The following is a 14,438-nucleotide window of genomic DNA, read 5'->3' as shown; positions in this document are numbered from 1 at the left end:
AACGCAGTGTTTCAGGACCTCAGACCAGCTCTTTGTCTGTCATGGAGGGAGCCAGAAGGGAAGGGCTCTCTCAAAGCAACGGTTTGTGGATGCCATTGCTTTGTCTTACCAGCAGCAAGGCCTTCCGTGCCCCCTTGGTGTGACGGCCCATTCCACTCGGAGTGTGGCCTCCTCTTGGGCTTTAGCGCACGGCGCCTCGCTAACAGACATCTGCAGAGCTGCAGGCTGGGCGACACCCAACACCTTCGCCAGATTCTATAATCTGCGAATTGAGCCGGTATCCTCTCACGTACTCGTTTCGGCCAGTTCTGGATCCGCTCAGGTGTCTTCGCTTGCTCGCCACTCCACTCCCCGGACTGGATAAGTGCGATATTTCCTCAGTTCTTCCATTGAAGCCTTGAGTCCTCCAGCACCGACGATGCGGGCACCACTGCTGTGGCTCTGGATGCTGGTTAGGTGCCTCCATGCGTACGGTTCCCCCTTGGTAACCGTCTCATGTGTATTATCCACTGTAAGCCTCTCTGAGCATGTGTCTTCCCTTGGCAAGCCATCTGCCACCCCTGGAGCTGAAATTAGTAGCCACCTGCGGTTGGTGCTCCAGTGATTCCATATGTGTTCCTATGTGGCCATATGTGTATTCGTAAGTCCTCCCTTCGGTAGGCAGCTGGTAGCATGTCCCCTTCGGGATATGTTTCCCAGTGTACCTTGGTAATCCTGTGTCGAAGTCGGATCCCCTAAGGAAAACAGGTAAGGCTCGGGGGTTTAGACTTTCGCAGGGCACTGGAAGACAGCCTGAAGTTGGCGTGATGGCACAGACCCCCAATCTCCGTCACTTCTGACGTAACTCGAAGTGACTACGAAAGGGAACGTCTCGGTTACGTATGTAACCCTCGTTCCCTGAGTAGGGAACGGAGACGTTACGTCTCCCTGCCACTTCTGCTGTATCGCTGGGTAGATGCCGAGTTCAGTCTTGGCTCCTCAGCGAAGACATACTGCGGTTGCGTTCACTTCCTCCTTTTATACTCACGGAGTAGGGCGGAGTACGCTATGCAAAATTCCGCAGCCCCAAGGCATTGCATGCCATTGGCTCGTGTTTAAATACTCGAAGAGGATTGGCTTTCTATGCGAAACCCCCAATCTCCGTCACTTCTGACGTAACGTCTCCGTTCCCTACTCAGGGAACGAGGGTTACATACGTAACCGAGACGTTTTAGTATGTTTTCTGCTTTTTGTCATTGTTATTAATGTTTCACTATAATAGCTTTAACTATTTTTATTTCAGTTTTAGTTTCAGTCATGTTAGTTCTTCATTTATTTAATATTTTAGTGGCAAGTTTTTCATCTAATGTTTTCATTTTATTTCATTTCAGCTTTATTTCGATTACTGTAACTGTTTTAGTTTTAGTTAACAATCACAACCCTGTCTATACTTGACACCAATTACATTCACATTCACAAAGTATGGCAGAGCTCCATAAATCCTTGAGTCACTTATTAAACTTTATTATTTAGTCATTACTTACATAATTAAGCCTCTAAAGTACTTGTGCTGTCCCAGAGACTGCAGTTCTTGTCCCAGCATGGGAGGCACCCATCTTTGTCTCCTGCTGACCATGCTATCAACAGTGTTCGTGATTCATCACAAGACTGTTTCATTACTAGTGACTGCACTGTCCTCAATAAGAGATCGAATATAAAAGGAAGCCCTACAGAGCCAGGGCTTCTTTGATAAATAGCCTATGGTTAAGAACATTTATTTGTTGTTCATATTGACATGAAAAGCTGCTGCGGTGCCCTCGGGTAGACGAGAGAGTCTTAAAGTCCTTGAGTGTTTTCAGATCTGTTCAGATGAGATATGTGAGAGATAAACTGCACTATAAACATTTTTAAAATCATTACATTATGATGATCTTTCTAATGTGCTTTCTTGAGAACAGACAAAAGGCCTGGTTTCTCTTCTGTTCGTTCATTAGATATGTTCCTGGGTCAGCATGTTTGTTGATCCTGGAACAACATTCCTGCCCGAAAATTTAATCCGAACCATATCCCTACCCCCAAACCTTACCCTATCCATAAAATCAGAGGGAAATGATAGGTGTAGAAGCACATAACCCTGCAGTTGTTAGCCTAAACTTGACATGAACTGTAAACTTATCCCTCAAACCTGATTGGTTGTTTGGAATGTTGTTCCAGAAGCATGTGCACTTCAGGTTCTGCACATAGTGTTTGTGATCAATAAACGGTAAAGAATTGTCTTCGAGAGTTGTGGAGAAGTGCTGCGCAAGTGAGTCTCTCGTCTCATCACATGTCAATCATTTGCGTCCTGGTTGTCGACATGTAACAGGAACATTTATTGACCAAATGTGTTTTTAATGTTGAGTTAACCAGAATGCCTTGTACGCCATCAGTGTGTGGTGAAGTGTAAAAGGCTGTGTTGCTGAAGGCTGTGAATCAGGCTGGTCTCATGACTGCCACAGCTCTCTGTTCACTCGTTGCTTGTTTGCCTGCTGGCTAAATTTGCTCTCCATGACAAGTATAAAAGAACACCATCTTCTCCTTCCCATCAAAAAGGATACTTAAAGTTACAGAACTGCCGCGGATGACATAGAAAGTTTTAGATGAACTAAAAGACGGGGGAAATGAGCAAGCAATGGGAAACTCTCAAAGAAAACAGAATGACAAGGTTGTGATTGGTTAATCAGCATAGCTTTGTTTTGGAAAGTCAGGTTTAATATTGGCTAGGTCACAATTTCGGTTAAATCCTCTTTCTAGCATTGTGGAGAGGATGAGTAAGTGTAAGAAAGAGTTGAGTGAGAAAGAGAGAGAGCGGTTGCTCATCCGCAGGGCCAGCGGAGCCAACGCCTCTCAGTTGGCTCATATGGAGAAGATGCTGCAAGAAACCAAAGGCCTTCTGGAGAAGAAGACAGAGACAGATTCAGAAAGCAAAGCATGTGGTGACACTATGGGTATGTGTTCATGATAATATCTTAAGTCAAAATAATGTATTTTGTTTTACAGTATAAATATGCAGACATCGTTAAAACAACATTTTCTTGAATTTCAATGAATGTCATATATATATATATAAACTGTATATAAACATTCTTGAAAAAGGTCAATGTTGTAAAATAATCCGTTTTTGGAAAATATATTTTGCATTTATTGGTATTATCCAATTTACATTTTTGTTTTACTCTTTTTAAACAAAACTTCTAAACACATTTTTTTCAAATAAGACAAAACACAAATAAATAAGAAAATCAAATGAATTCAAAACATGTTCTATTAAACTCAACAGTTCTAAAGTCTTATATATAAATATTTATTTTACTTCTTATATACATTTTGTTTTAGGTATGTTTCCATATTTTTACTATAAAACAAGATGTATGTTATATAAAAAACATGTTTTTTTACACTTCATTGCACTCTCCCAGCTAACAGAGAAACGTTCTCAGAACTTTGGCTAAAATTCTCACAAAGTAATGAACAAACATTGGTCCAATAAAATATTTGTTCAAACATTATTCGTACATTTTCCATAAAACTTTTTTCCTGAAACATTTTAGCTGGATGTTCGTTTAACGTTTTTAAAATCTCATTACTTGTTTCAGGATGCTTTGAGAGTATGTAAAAGTAACTTTGCCATAATGTTTGCAAAATGATCATATGGAATGTTTCATTAATGTTCGTATAACCAATTATTATAACCAAGAATTATTATTTTTTTTAAAGTCATCATAAAACAAAAATTGCAATAGTCTTTTCTTCCCTATTGTGACATAAATCCGAGTGAAAAGGTTTTGATTGGATCATTGGATTGTTGTGGTTTGCTATTGGTCAATTTCTTGCGAGGAATCCCGCCCTCATGCCAGTAAACACATCATCAGAAAAAAGAAGAGATGTCAAAAAAAATTCTCCATGGTGTCTTTAATAAACTGGACATTTTGAATTTTAAACTGTGGGATAAAGTTTTTATTAGATTGGTAGCTACGTTTTATGAAGGCTATATTCGTGATTTCCATTTTGAAAAACGAATGTGTATTGAGTGCAGCCGCGGCGCTACCATTGGGCCTGGGTGGGCCTGGGCCCACCCATTTTAGGTCCGGGCCCGCCCATTTTGAGCCAGGCGGGTAACTCCTATTACCGTCTGCAGAGACCTCGCAGGCGTACGGATTTTCATTCTCAGTTCATCCAATAAGCAGCCAGAGGAAAACGTTGAGTGAATGCTTCTAAACCAATCAGCAGCTTCTACCTCACGTGTGGACTCTTAAGCCTGCCCACAGGCTGCATCGTCACCAGCAAGTGATCCAATGAAATGAATGACGTTGGCGCGCAAGATTTTCAATGAGACAGAAACAGTCGGTAGCTAAGCTAAAATGAAGCGTAATATGGAAAAGCAAAGCAGCTTGTTTTCATTTAAATTTAGCAATAAAAAATAAAAAACGCTCCGAGGAGCAGGTCAGCAGGAGGAGGAAACTCCTGCCATTTTTAGTAACGCGGTTACTTCAATGAAGAGTTACCATCCTGCTCGGCCGCCCTCTCTGCATCAAGTCCTCCCGTAACCAACTTATAATTTTTTGCTCATGTGAATGTGACACTGTAACAGATCGGATGTGTTTGTGACCATGTAAACAGGAAAAAAAAAACGCATGCATTCGGCTATTTCGAGATCGGTTTCAGGCCTCATTCATATGTGGAAATAAATTGGAAATGAATCAGATGTCAATGCATTTAGAGTCTAAATGCATTGACATTTTGTCGGCGTTTTGTCACGGCGTTTTGTCGGGCAATCCATCCCTTTGCAGATGCGCGTCGGCTCTCGTCATTAAACCGCGGAGAAGACTCTCCGCGGTTTAATGACGAGAGCCGACGCGCATCTGCAAAGGGATGGATTGCCCGACAAAACGCCGTAGAGAAAACGTGAATGTTTGTGGACAAACGTTGACGCATATCAACATATCAAAAAGGTTGGCTTGCTCTTCCTAAAACTTCAGACCCACTGCTCCTCGTTAAAGCCTATATTTAAACACAATATGCTTCCACCAGTCCTGAGATTTCTCTCGCACACAATAACTGAAGCGCATGCGGCCATGCGCACTTGCGCAGGCAGCAATGATGGCACTTTTCGTCGTCCTCCTCCTCAAAATCATGTTTGGAGAACTTCGCATAAATTGCAGATTTAGCATCAAGCATGTTTCACGTTCGTCCATCTGTAAAAAAGAGAATTTAACCCTTTAAGCTAGGGTGACCAAACGTCCTGTTTTCCCAGGACATGTCTTGTTTTCACGTCTTGTCGTGGCTGTTTTTTATAAAGTGATGAAAATGTCCTGGTTTTAATTATTTTTCATTGGGCCATTTAAAAAGAAAAACATGAAAAAGAGGAAGAAGAAACCTAAATATATAAACAACTTTTGTTAGTTAGGTTTTTGTTAAGTTTGTGAGAGCTATTTTGGTTCAATTTGGAAGTAGGCTATTTTTTATTTTTATTTATTTATTTATTTATTTCTAATACAGAAGAGACATTATTTCTATCATTATTTTTGAAACCTGTCATAATAAAACATGTTGAGTAGAGTATAACCTCTGAGAAGCCTATCTGAATTTGGTCTTTGGTTATAGATAGTATTTTGTAATGTAACCATTTATATCCGGAGGCATACCCTATTAAATTATTGAAATTAAGGCATCTTTGAGTAAACTTCGAGTATCATTTGAGTATCTCATTGCCGGGCCGATTGTCCTGGTTTTTGATAATCAAAATAGCCTATGGTCACCCTTTAAGCAAGCGCGATGTTTTTAGATATGGCTATATGGCAAGTGTAAACACATGACTCGGATAAAGTTGAAAGAACGTGTAAACGGAGGGTAAAAAAAAAAAAAATCGGAGAAATGTAACAAATTAGAATTGGGCATCAAGACCTGCAGAGTAGGCTAATCGAGGCCTTTTTTTTTTCAGAATAATAACAATTTAACTTTTTTATTTAATCTAATTATAGGCATATAATTTTTACCACTCTCCACGCCTCCCATGGCATGCTCTGGCTCCCCACTTTGGTTAGATGTGTTGTTAATTTAATTATTTCATGTTGGTACAGTTCTTCTATCATTCTGAATAAATAAAAAAAAACAGTTAAATAATTTTGTATCGTTTTCCTGCTGTTTTTGTTTAGCATTATTATTAAATTATTAAATTATTAAAATTTTGGACAGTTCCCTGCCCGTAACATGGAGAGAGAAACAGAGACCCTCCAAAGATATAATTCCGTTTCAGTCTTTTTGTGTATTAAACATTCAAAAGAGATAAATCAAGTTATAGGCTTACTGAGTCGCTGTCCACAGTGCCGCAGAAAAGCGCTGAAACGGATATGAAGGGGATTTTTTTTTTTTTTTTTTTTTGCCTTACGGACGGGCCCATCCAGTTTTCTGAAGGCCCACCTACAATCAAAATCCTGGCGCCGCTAGTGATTGAGTGACTCTTGTATTTTTGCTCTGGTCTTAGTGTCAGATCTGGAGCAGAAGGTCCAGCGCAGCAAGCGAGACCGCCGCAACTCCCTCCACCGCACACAGCTGCTGGAGAGTCAGATGAAGACGGTTCGAGGTGAGCTGGTGGGCACGCTGGACCACCTGGAGGAACTGCGCAACAAATTGCGTCGCTCGCAGCAGAAATCAGAAGAGCGGGAAGCAGCCATGCAAAAACTTGCAGCAGGGCTGAGGTGAGACATCACCTGTCCATCTTCAGTTCATCTCATCGTGAAGACTTGACAACACCGCTGTTCATCTGAAATAGTTCCAAATGACATTATAAAATCATTTTTTCACACATTCCTGTGCAACCAGATGCTGTTGTAATATCTCTGTTGGATAATTAAAGCATGCCACAATTATTTAAATGGCATGTTTACCCTCCAAAGATAGACACAGTTCTCTCATTTTGGTTGTCAAGAACTCTGATGTCACGATATCCTGTTTTTATATCCTGTTTTCACTGAAATGCAGCCGTAACCATAATTTATCAGACATCCACAGAATGCCATGTTGACTTGTCAAATAAATTTCACACCCTGTCACATTTGACTCATTTTATGTGTTTAATAACTGTATGATGGATTCAGGAAAGTGCTTTTTGTTTTAGTTTAAGTTTTGGATTTGTTAAGGATTTGTTTTGTAAGATAGAGCAACAGATTGCAAATAATGTCTCTTTACATAAGGCAAGTGGCAAAATGTGTCCACCGGCCATTTCTTGAAATGAATGCCTTGGTCACCTATATTCATAGCTGTTTTTGCCTTTTTTTTAAAATTGGTTTATTCCTGTGAACTTTCACATGATGTGCAATGTTACACATACTGTTTCATTATTAGCATTCAGTAATGCAGGTAAACTTTAGGCTGTGTGTGTTCATGATTTTGTTCATTAAAATATTGAAATGTCCTCCAGGTTGTACTTTATGAAAAGAAAACAGAAACATTATATCCATTTCAGGTGTGGATTTCCTCCCCATATCCTAAAGATCACTTTTTCATGTTGCTTTCGGGAGTCTAAAGTCTAAATCTACTTTTCAGATCCTCCGCTTGACTGAAGTTCTCTCATACTGTATGGCCTCATTCCACTCTTGCTAGAGATTTATCACCACTGTCCTGTCCTCACTTTGCCTTGCGTTGAAAGGTTAATGGTACCTCCCCCTCTTTAAAAACATGTTTTACACATAAATACTTTATTTTTGGTAAAATATGTTTAAAATCTAGTACACTCACCTGTAATGGTTGCAGTAATTGCTTCAGTCATCAGTGGCTTGGTAACCTGATAGGGGTCGACATGTTGAGATCAGAAGAAAACTTTTGTTGGTGGACTGAATTAATCTTGCTTGACTTTGAAAAGTGCATTTCTACAATAGTGTTGGTATCTGAAAACTGCTGCTTTTGCATGATAGATACAAAGATTAAACCAGGATTAGGTCTAGTTCATCTCTAGACAAAACAGGCACTGACATATTTTAAGATATGTCAGTGCAAGTTGCTTTCAGTTAAAACAGCTCAAACATGCACTTTAGTCTAGACTTGTCTGTGAAACCGGGCAATAGTTTAATGCCCATCACAAATAAATCTCAAATTACTAAAAAAAACAAACAAACAAACAAACAAAAAACAAAAACATAACCCTAAACATTTCCTAGGCCTACATAATAAAATTGAATGAATGAAATAAATAATAATACAATTTTTTTTTTTTTTTTTTTTTACCAACAGCATTTTTCTACTTGCCTCATCGGGAGCAAGAAAATATGTTCTTGTAGTGTATTAGCCTAACTCTTCCCACCATTTAAAAGAATTCAAAATTGTCTGCTGCCGCCAACATTTTTAATCGTTTTTCACAAAAATGTAACGGTCCCTAGAATATTTTGTTGAATGAATATCTGAACATGCAATATATCAAAAGAAACAAATAACTACGGAAGCCCTGAACCGCAACCTAAAAAAAAAAAAAAGTCAGTAAAAAAAAAAAATCTAAAAAAAAAAAAAAAAATCTGTAAAAAAAAAAAAATCTGTAAAAAAAAAAAATCTGTAAAAAAAAAAAAAAAAAATCTAGCATTACGAGATTAAAGTCGAAATGTTTCGAGATTAAAGTCGGAATGTTTCGAGATTAAAGTCGAAATGTTTCGAGATTAAAGTCGAAATGTTTCGAGATTAAAGTCGAAATGTTTCGAGATTAAAGTCGAAACATTGTGCAGTGCGCGTCCACTGGCTCAGAGCGCGCGCGCGTGTGTGTGTGAAGTCGAACTGCCATGGATAAACACAAAATAGTAGCTTTTTACTTTTATCTGGGCTTTCAACAAAATTCTACACACGTCACACGTGCTACTGAGGTGTTTTCGTGCTCGTCTAGTCAACACTATCTGGGTCGAGAACACAACAGTAACTGTTCGGTCTCCTCTTCCCCGTAAATACGCTCTGGATACATTTTAAGTGCATCATTCTGTATCCAATCATTTGGCCGGATCCTGTGATTTCCTAAGATTTAATAACCACTTATGGTTGAGGAGAGATTCTGTGATATGATTGTAAAGCACTTTGAGTGTAGGCATATATGAAAGCGCTATAAATGCCCTATTCATTCATTCATTCATTCATTCATTCATTCATTCATTCGTAAAGCTGGATTTCTCCATCCAGTCTGAAAAGTGTTTTCCGTGTTGGTTTTCCTATAGGCTAAAGTCTATTCCGGCGCAGTAGGCTATATTTTATAACGTCCTATAATGGTAGCCTAATGCTGGTAGATTGGCACCTGTTGAATTTCCTTTGATGAAACAAAACACACACACACATACACAGTGTGAAACTCGCTATCGCGTAGAAGCTGCGCGTGTGTGCTTTCCATTGTCTCACATTGCCGCACACACAGGCATTCATAATGGCCAATAGCGAGTTTCACACACTGTGTGTGTGTGTGTGTTTTGTTTCATCAAAGGAGACCGAAAAGCTACTATTTGGGGTTTATCCATAGCAGTTCAACTTCACACACACGCGCGCGCTCTGAGCCAGTGGACGCGCACTGTTATGAATGCACAATGTTTCGACTTTAATCTCGAAACATTTCGACTTTAATCTCGAAACATTTCGACTTTAATCTCGAAACATTTCGACTTTAATCTCGAAACATTTCGACTTTAATCTCGAAACATTTCGACTTTAATCTCGAAACATTTCGACTTTAATCTCGAAATGCTAGATTTTTTTTTTTTTTTACAGATTTTTTTTTTTACAGATTTTTTTTTTTTTAAGATTTTTTTTTTTTTTTACTGACTTTTTTTTTTTTTTTAGGTTGCGGTTCAGGGCTTCCGTAAATAACCCTCTGCTTAAAAAAAGTTTTATTCTAGCCATTCTTTTTTAAAAAAAGCAACACTTTGAACAAAAATCTGAAAACCGCGTTTAAGAAAAAAAAAGAAAAAAGAATACAACATGCAAAATAAATAGCCTACTTTTATCACTTGTTTCTGCTTCTTTTGCCTGTATTTTGATCGGGAAATTCTGTACTCTTTCAGAAGATGCGCAGTAGCGCCCCCTACCGTATATAGCCGGAAAGAGTAAGTATCGATGCCGCTACAAAACATTTTCTTCTAGAGACATCATTAAAGCCCTGTGAAAGACAGTCTTATGACAAGAGCTGGAGGCTGCAGCTGACAAGACTCAGAGGGTGTTCAATATCTGCATCCAGAAAGTGAGTTTTAAATCAAATATGAAAAATAAATATGTAAATAAAATGAATTCAAGGTATGTTCTCAAGGCTCAACAGTTGTAAGTTATATTTATTTATGTAGTTTTTAATTGTTCAAATACTTACTCGGATAGGGTCTAAGTTGTACATGTGCAGGGCAGTGAGATCATGGCCTGGTGAATCTATTATAATCTTATGGGGAACACACATTGAATCTTTAGTATTACATAAATTGCATTGTGCCTATTTCAGGTTTCTTCCCCCTGGAAGGTCATTATGAATCTCAGAATATCAACTTATCTGTTGGCTGATAAGCATCAACAGTCTACAGAACTCTGGATGGCCTGTGAGTGAATATCATCATATATTCTTACTAAAATCTCAGGTGCTTTATACAAACAAACTCTCTAAACCCTCTCATGTCAGTGCTTTGAGAATGAAATATTAATATACTGGAAACTTTGGGTCATTCTCAGGTAACCCAATTTATTATTCTTTTTTTTTTTTGTAATTATAATGGTGATGAAAGGATATAGTCTGATATTAAAAAGAAAAATCTCGATAAGCATGCAGACATTTATATACTGGCCACCAGGGCGGCAATGTTCAGTCTGGCCTTGTCCAAAAGAGTTTCAATGAGGTTTATCATTCCCATCTTTAAGAATTACTTTAATTCTTATATATACTGCCAGAAAAAAAATATCTTCATTTCACTTTATTTCAGACTTGCAATCTATTGTCTCAGACTAAAATTTTTACGAATTCTGAATAATTTTGTAAATATTTTAGTAATGTTTTGAAATTTCTTTAAAAAAAAATAGTTCTGATCTTTTCTGTCTTACTGCTATGCATTTGAACCAATAACAGTATTGGTAAATCATTAGTAAAAATTATAATAATGGGTTTAATCTTTTTTGTGTGTGCATGTGCTACTCATGGGCTCCTTAAATGTTTTATGGTCATCATTGTCATAATTTTGTGCATAAGTATTTGTTTGTAATTGATGAAGATCAAGAGTGAGATCTATTGCTAAAAAAATGGAGGGAAAAAAATGTCAATTTGTCTTGTGGTTTTAAGAGTGAGATGAAACATTTGGAAGAGGACATGCAAACAATAAGGCCAACAAAAAAGAACAAAAAAATAGAAAATATTGAACCTCACTCATCCAAACCTCCCCACACTATTAGCAGCACCAGACACCCCTATTCATGCGGATACAGGTTCAAAACCATGCAGGAAACTTTATCTATATTTGTAAATGAGTTTTCAGTGGAAGTTTACACTAAGATATATATCTGCTATGCAACACTACATGAAATGTTGTGTAATTTGCTGTATTTAATGTAGGTGTGCTGAATGACTCGGATTGAGTGTATATGTGTTAAAAGTGTATTATGAAAGTGCTTAGCAGGCCACTCCCACTACTCCGCCCATCAATGTACTAGGGTTGAGCTCCACTCTACGCTACTGCCTGGAAATCATTTCGCACAATGAAATCAGATCATTGTGAACGATAATATAAAATGACGACGTAAGAGTGTCAAGGCGGCGCCAGTGCCATCAGCCAATGGATTGGTGTGATTCTATATGGGCTTCAGACAATCGCACACTTACGCGTAATTTTACATGTGAAATGCAGCCAAACCTTGAAGCGTTTTGTCTTCGGCATCCTCATTAATCCCCTCACTATCAGACGTTCTGGGAGTCTCCTGCATAATGGCTTCCTGATGCCTGCAAATTAGTTCAAATTTCCCAGATTCTAGAGTGAACGAGCAAGAGGGTGCATGCAAGACAGATCAGACTGTGCTTCAAACCGTATAGTGCGCGCACAAGGGAGAGGGAGAGAGCGAGAGACTTTGCGTGTGTGCGCCTCATGACACAGAGACTCAGGCACCGAACTTTTCATTCTTATTCGGTCTGGTTATTACCATTTACATCGGAACCAGTTCACTATTGGCACCGTGTTTCAGTACACAAAACTATCCATAATGCATCCGCCTGCGTATTCAGTACCTTACTCCATATTTTCAAAAGGTTTCTGCTGGTGAATTCAAACGCACTGGCACTGATCTGTGATAGGTCTGTTAGCGTATTAGGTCCAACTTCCTATGGGCGGGTTTGAAAGGGTGGGAACTAGTGCTTGTAGTCTTTACAGAAATCCCCCCTCTTACACTTCCTCCAATAATGACGTAAAATGACGATTTTTGCGTCATTGTAGGAGGAAGTGAAAAAAGGTAAATAGCGGATTTCTCTCGTCTCAGGGGAAAATGAAAGAGTGTTGCACGACCATTCAATAGTATGACTGGATTTCTAACAATGGAAATCTTAATGCAAATGGATCGGCATAAAGGGTATCAGACTCATTAAATGTTTTTCATAAACACTTTTTGTTTTACTGGTTCTTTTTCTCTTCACATTCTGATAGCAATCACTAATAGAAGTAGTCTTAATATAAAATATATTGAAAAAGTGCATATCTTCTGTGGAAGTCTCAGTCAGGACCAAAATAATGGTCACCTTTGCATTTGAATGTCCTATGCTGCCTGTCAACCTGTATTTCCATACCTCCACACACCCTGCTCACGCAGACATCACACGTCATCAGCTCGTTCCATAAGGCTATGCATAGTTATAACCTGTTTCACAAATTCAGAGGGACCATCCTTCGAAGGTCGGACTGAGCATTGTTAAATGGGACGGTCTGGTTGCCTAGTACCTGTGACAGTTGTTGATGATGAGTGGCAGCTTGTACTGGACATGGTTCACAAACTGTCTAAATATGTTCACCATGGTACATTTCTCTAAAATAAAGAGTTTAAACGATTGCATCTTAGTAAGATATGTCAACATGAACGGCGTAAATTTTTATATCATTAGATATTTATGTATGCTGAAACCCAATACTTGCGGCATAATTGAAATAATATTCTGTCATCACTGGCATGCAATGAATTCTGATATGCAAGGCCGTGAAGGGTCCATCTGTTTTATCCTTCATTGCACGGGAAACGTAGGACACATTTGGAGGCTGCATTTGAAGGAGCCTTCGAATTGGGACAGCCTTCGTCCGACTCCCACCAATTGGCCTTCAAATGTGGCCTTTGAAGATTGCAGCCTCTGAACTGGGATGCAGCAGTAGACAAACAGTCACAGAGCGCCGCAAACAAACAGCAGCCATCTTTTACAGTTTCTTCTGAACTAAGCTTATGCTGCGTTCACGCCATGTCATAATTATGCCAATTATGAGATGATAACCAATGACCTACTCTGAGCTGTTCTCTGAGCAAGTCCTGAGACTCGAAATTAAGCATTTCTATGGCAACACCATCAACGTAACACAGTCTCATCCCAAAAAGTCATATAACTGACGTTTTGGGACGTATTTTGACCATACGTCAATTTCCGCCTTTTTAGGGCCCCCTTAAATTTCGGTAGATGGCGATCCCGGGCCGTCATACAACTGACGCTTTACCTTTAACGTCAGTAGGTGACGGGTTAGGTTTAGGGTTAGGTTTAGGTATGGGGTAGAGTTAGGATCCCATAACCTCATCTACCGACGTTTAAGGGGGCCCTAAAAAGGCGAATATTGACGTATGGTCAAAAGACGTCCCAAAACGTCAGTTATATGACGTCTTGGGATGAGACCGGGTTGATCAACGCCGCAATTAACTATTTTATGAACTTTAAAATTACTGTAACTATCTTAAAAACTTAAAACCATAAAACTTAAAGCTGTTAAAACATTGTTAAAACAGTTACATTTGGCTTTCAACATCAAAGTTGAAAGGCTAAACATATTAATTACAGTTATTTGTCAGACGTTGTAAAGAGCGATACCTTACATATTCATGAAAAACCTGTGCAACTGTGTCCTACTTCATACATCCACTAAAATTACTTTCGGCCAAATAGGTGGATGTTGCAAAAATGGCTATTTTGTTTGTTTGCAAATGGCACTTTGTTTGATATTTTCTAATGCAATGCTGTTGATGTACAGAACTGCTTTTTGGGGCCAGAGTATGAGCATGTTTATTGTTTGACTTTGTAAATTACAGTTAGGAAACCGAAATTGATATGATGTGGTTTTAAAGGCCCAAGACAACTCTAAATTTTAGACCGAAGACATTTTGGTTATGTGTCTTCATATGATCACAATCAGGCCATTGTTGCATGTTTTCTTCAAAACAGACATAGAATTGTTCTATAGAAGTACAAGTAAATAGAT

General features: G+C 38.7%; 1 protein-coding gene across 2 annotated transcripts; it reads left to right on the top strand.

The window, feature by feature from the left end:
* Nucleotides 1-2,255: 2,255 nt before the first annotated feature.
* LOC120493059 (uncharacterized) lies at nt 2,256-7,070 on the top strand. 2 transcript variants are annotated; one of them, XM_039691458.2, is made up of 2 exons: nt 2,256-2,966; nt 6,503-7,070. In XM_039691458.2, the coding sequence occupies exons 1-2, from the start codon at nt 2,786-2,788 to the stop codon at nt 6,718-6,720; spliced, it is 399 nt and encodes a 132-aa protein (XP_039547392.2). In that variant the 5' UTR covers nt 2,256-2,785; the 3' UTR covers nt 6,721-7,070. The 2 variants fall into 2 exon arrangements, 1 of the variants encoding a protein (XP_039547392.2); XR_016169490.1 differs by lacking the exon at nt 2,256-2,966 and adding an exon at nt 3,462-3,986 and having other exon boundaries at nt 6,503-6,624.
* Nucleotides 7,071-14,438: the final 7,368 nt, after the last annotated feature.

This window comes from Pimephales promelas, chromosome 8 (genome assembly GCF_988280905.1).
Source record: "Pimephales promelas chromosome 8, fPimPro1.hap1.1, whole genome shotgun sequence".
In the NCBI taxonomy this organism is placed as follows: Eukaryota; Metazoa; Chordata; class Actinopteri; order Cypriniformes; family Leuciscidae; genus Pimephales; species Pimephales promelas.
Note: the sequence above shows the minus strand (reverse complement) of the source record. Positions and strands in the feature narration are given on the sequence as shown.

Coding starts and splice junctions, on each gene's coding strand:
- LOC120493059 (XM_039691458.2), top strand. CDS start 2,786: ATGAGTAAGTGTAAGAAAGAGTTGAGTGAGAAAGAGAGAGAGCGGTTG. Junction 2,967..6,502: donor AGCATGTGGTGACACTATGG/GTATGTGTTCAT, acceptor CTCTGGTCTTAG/TGTCAGATCTGGAGCAGAAG.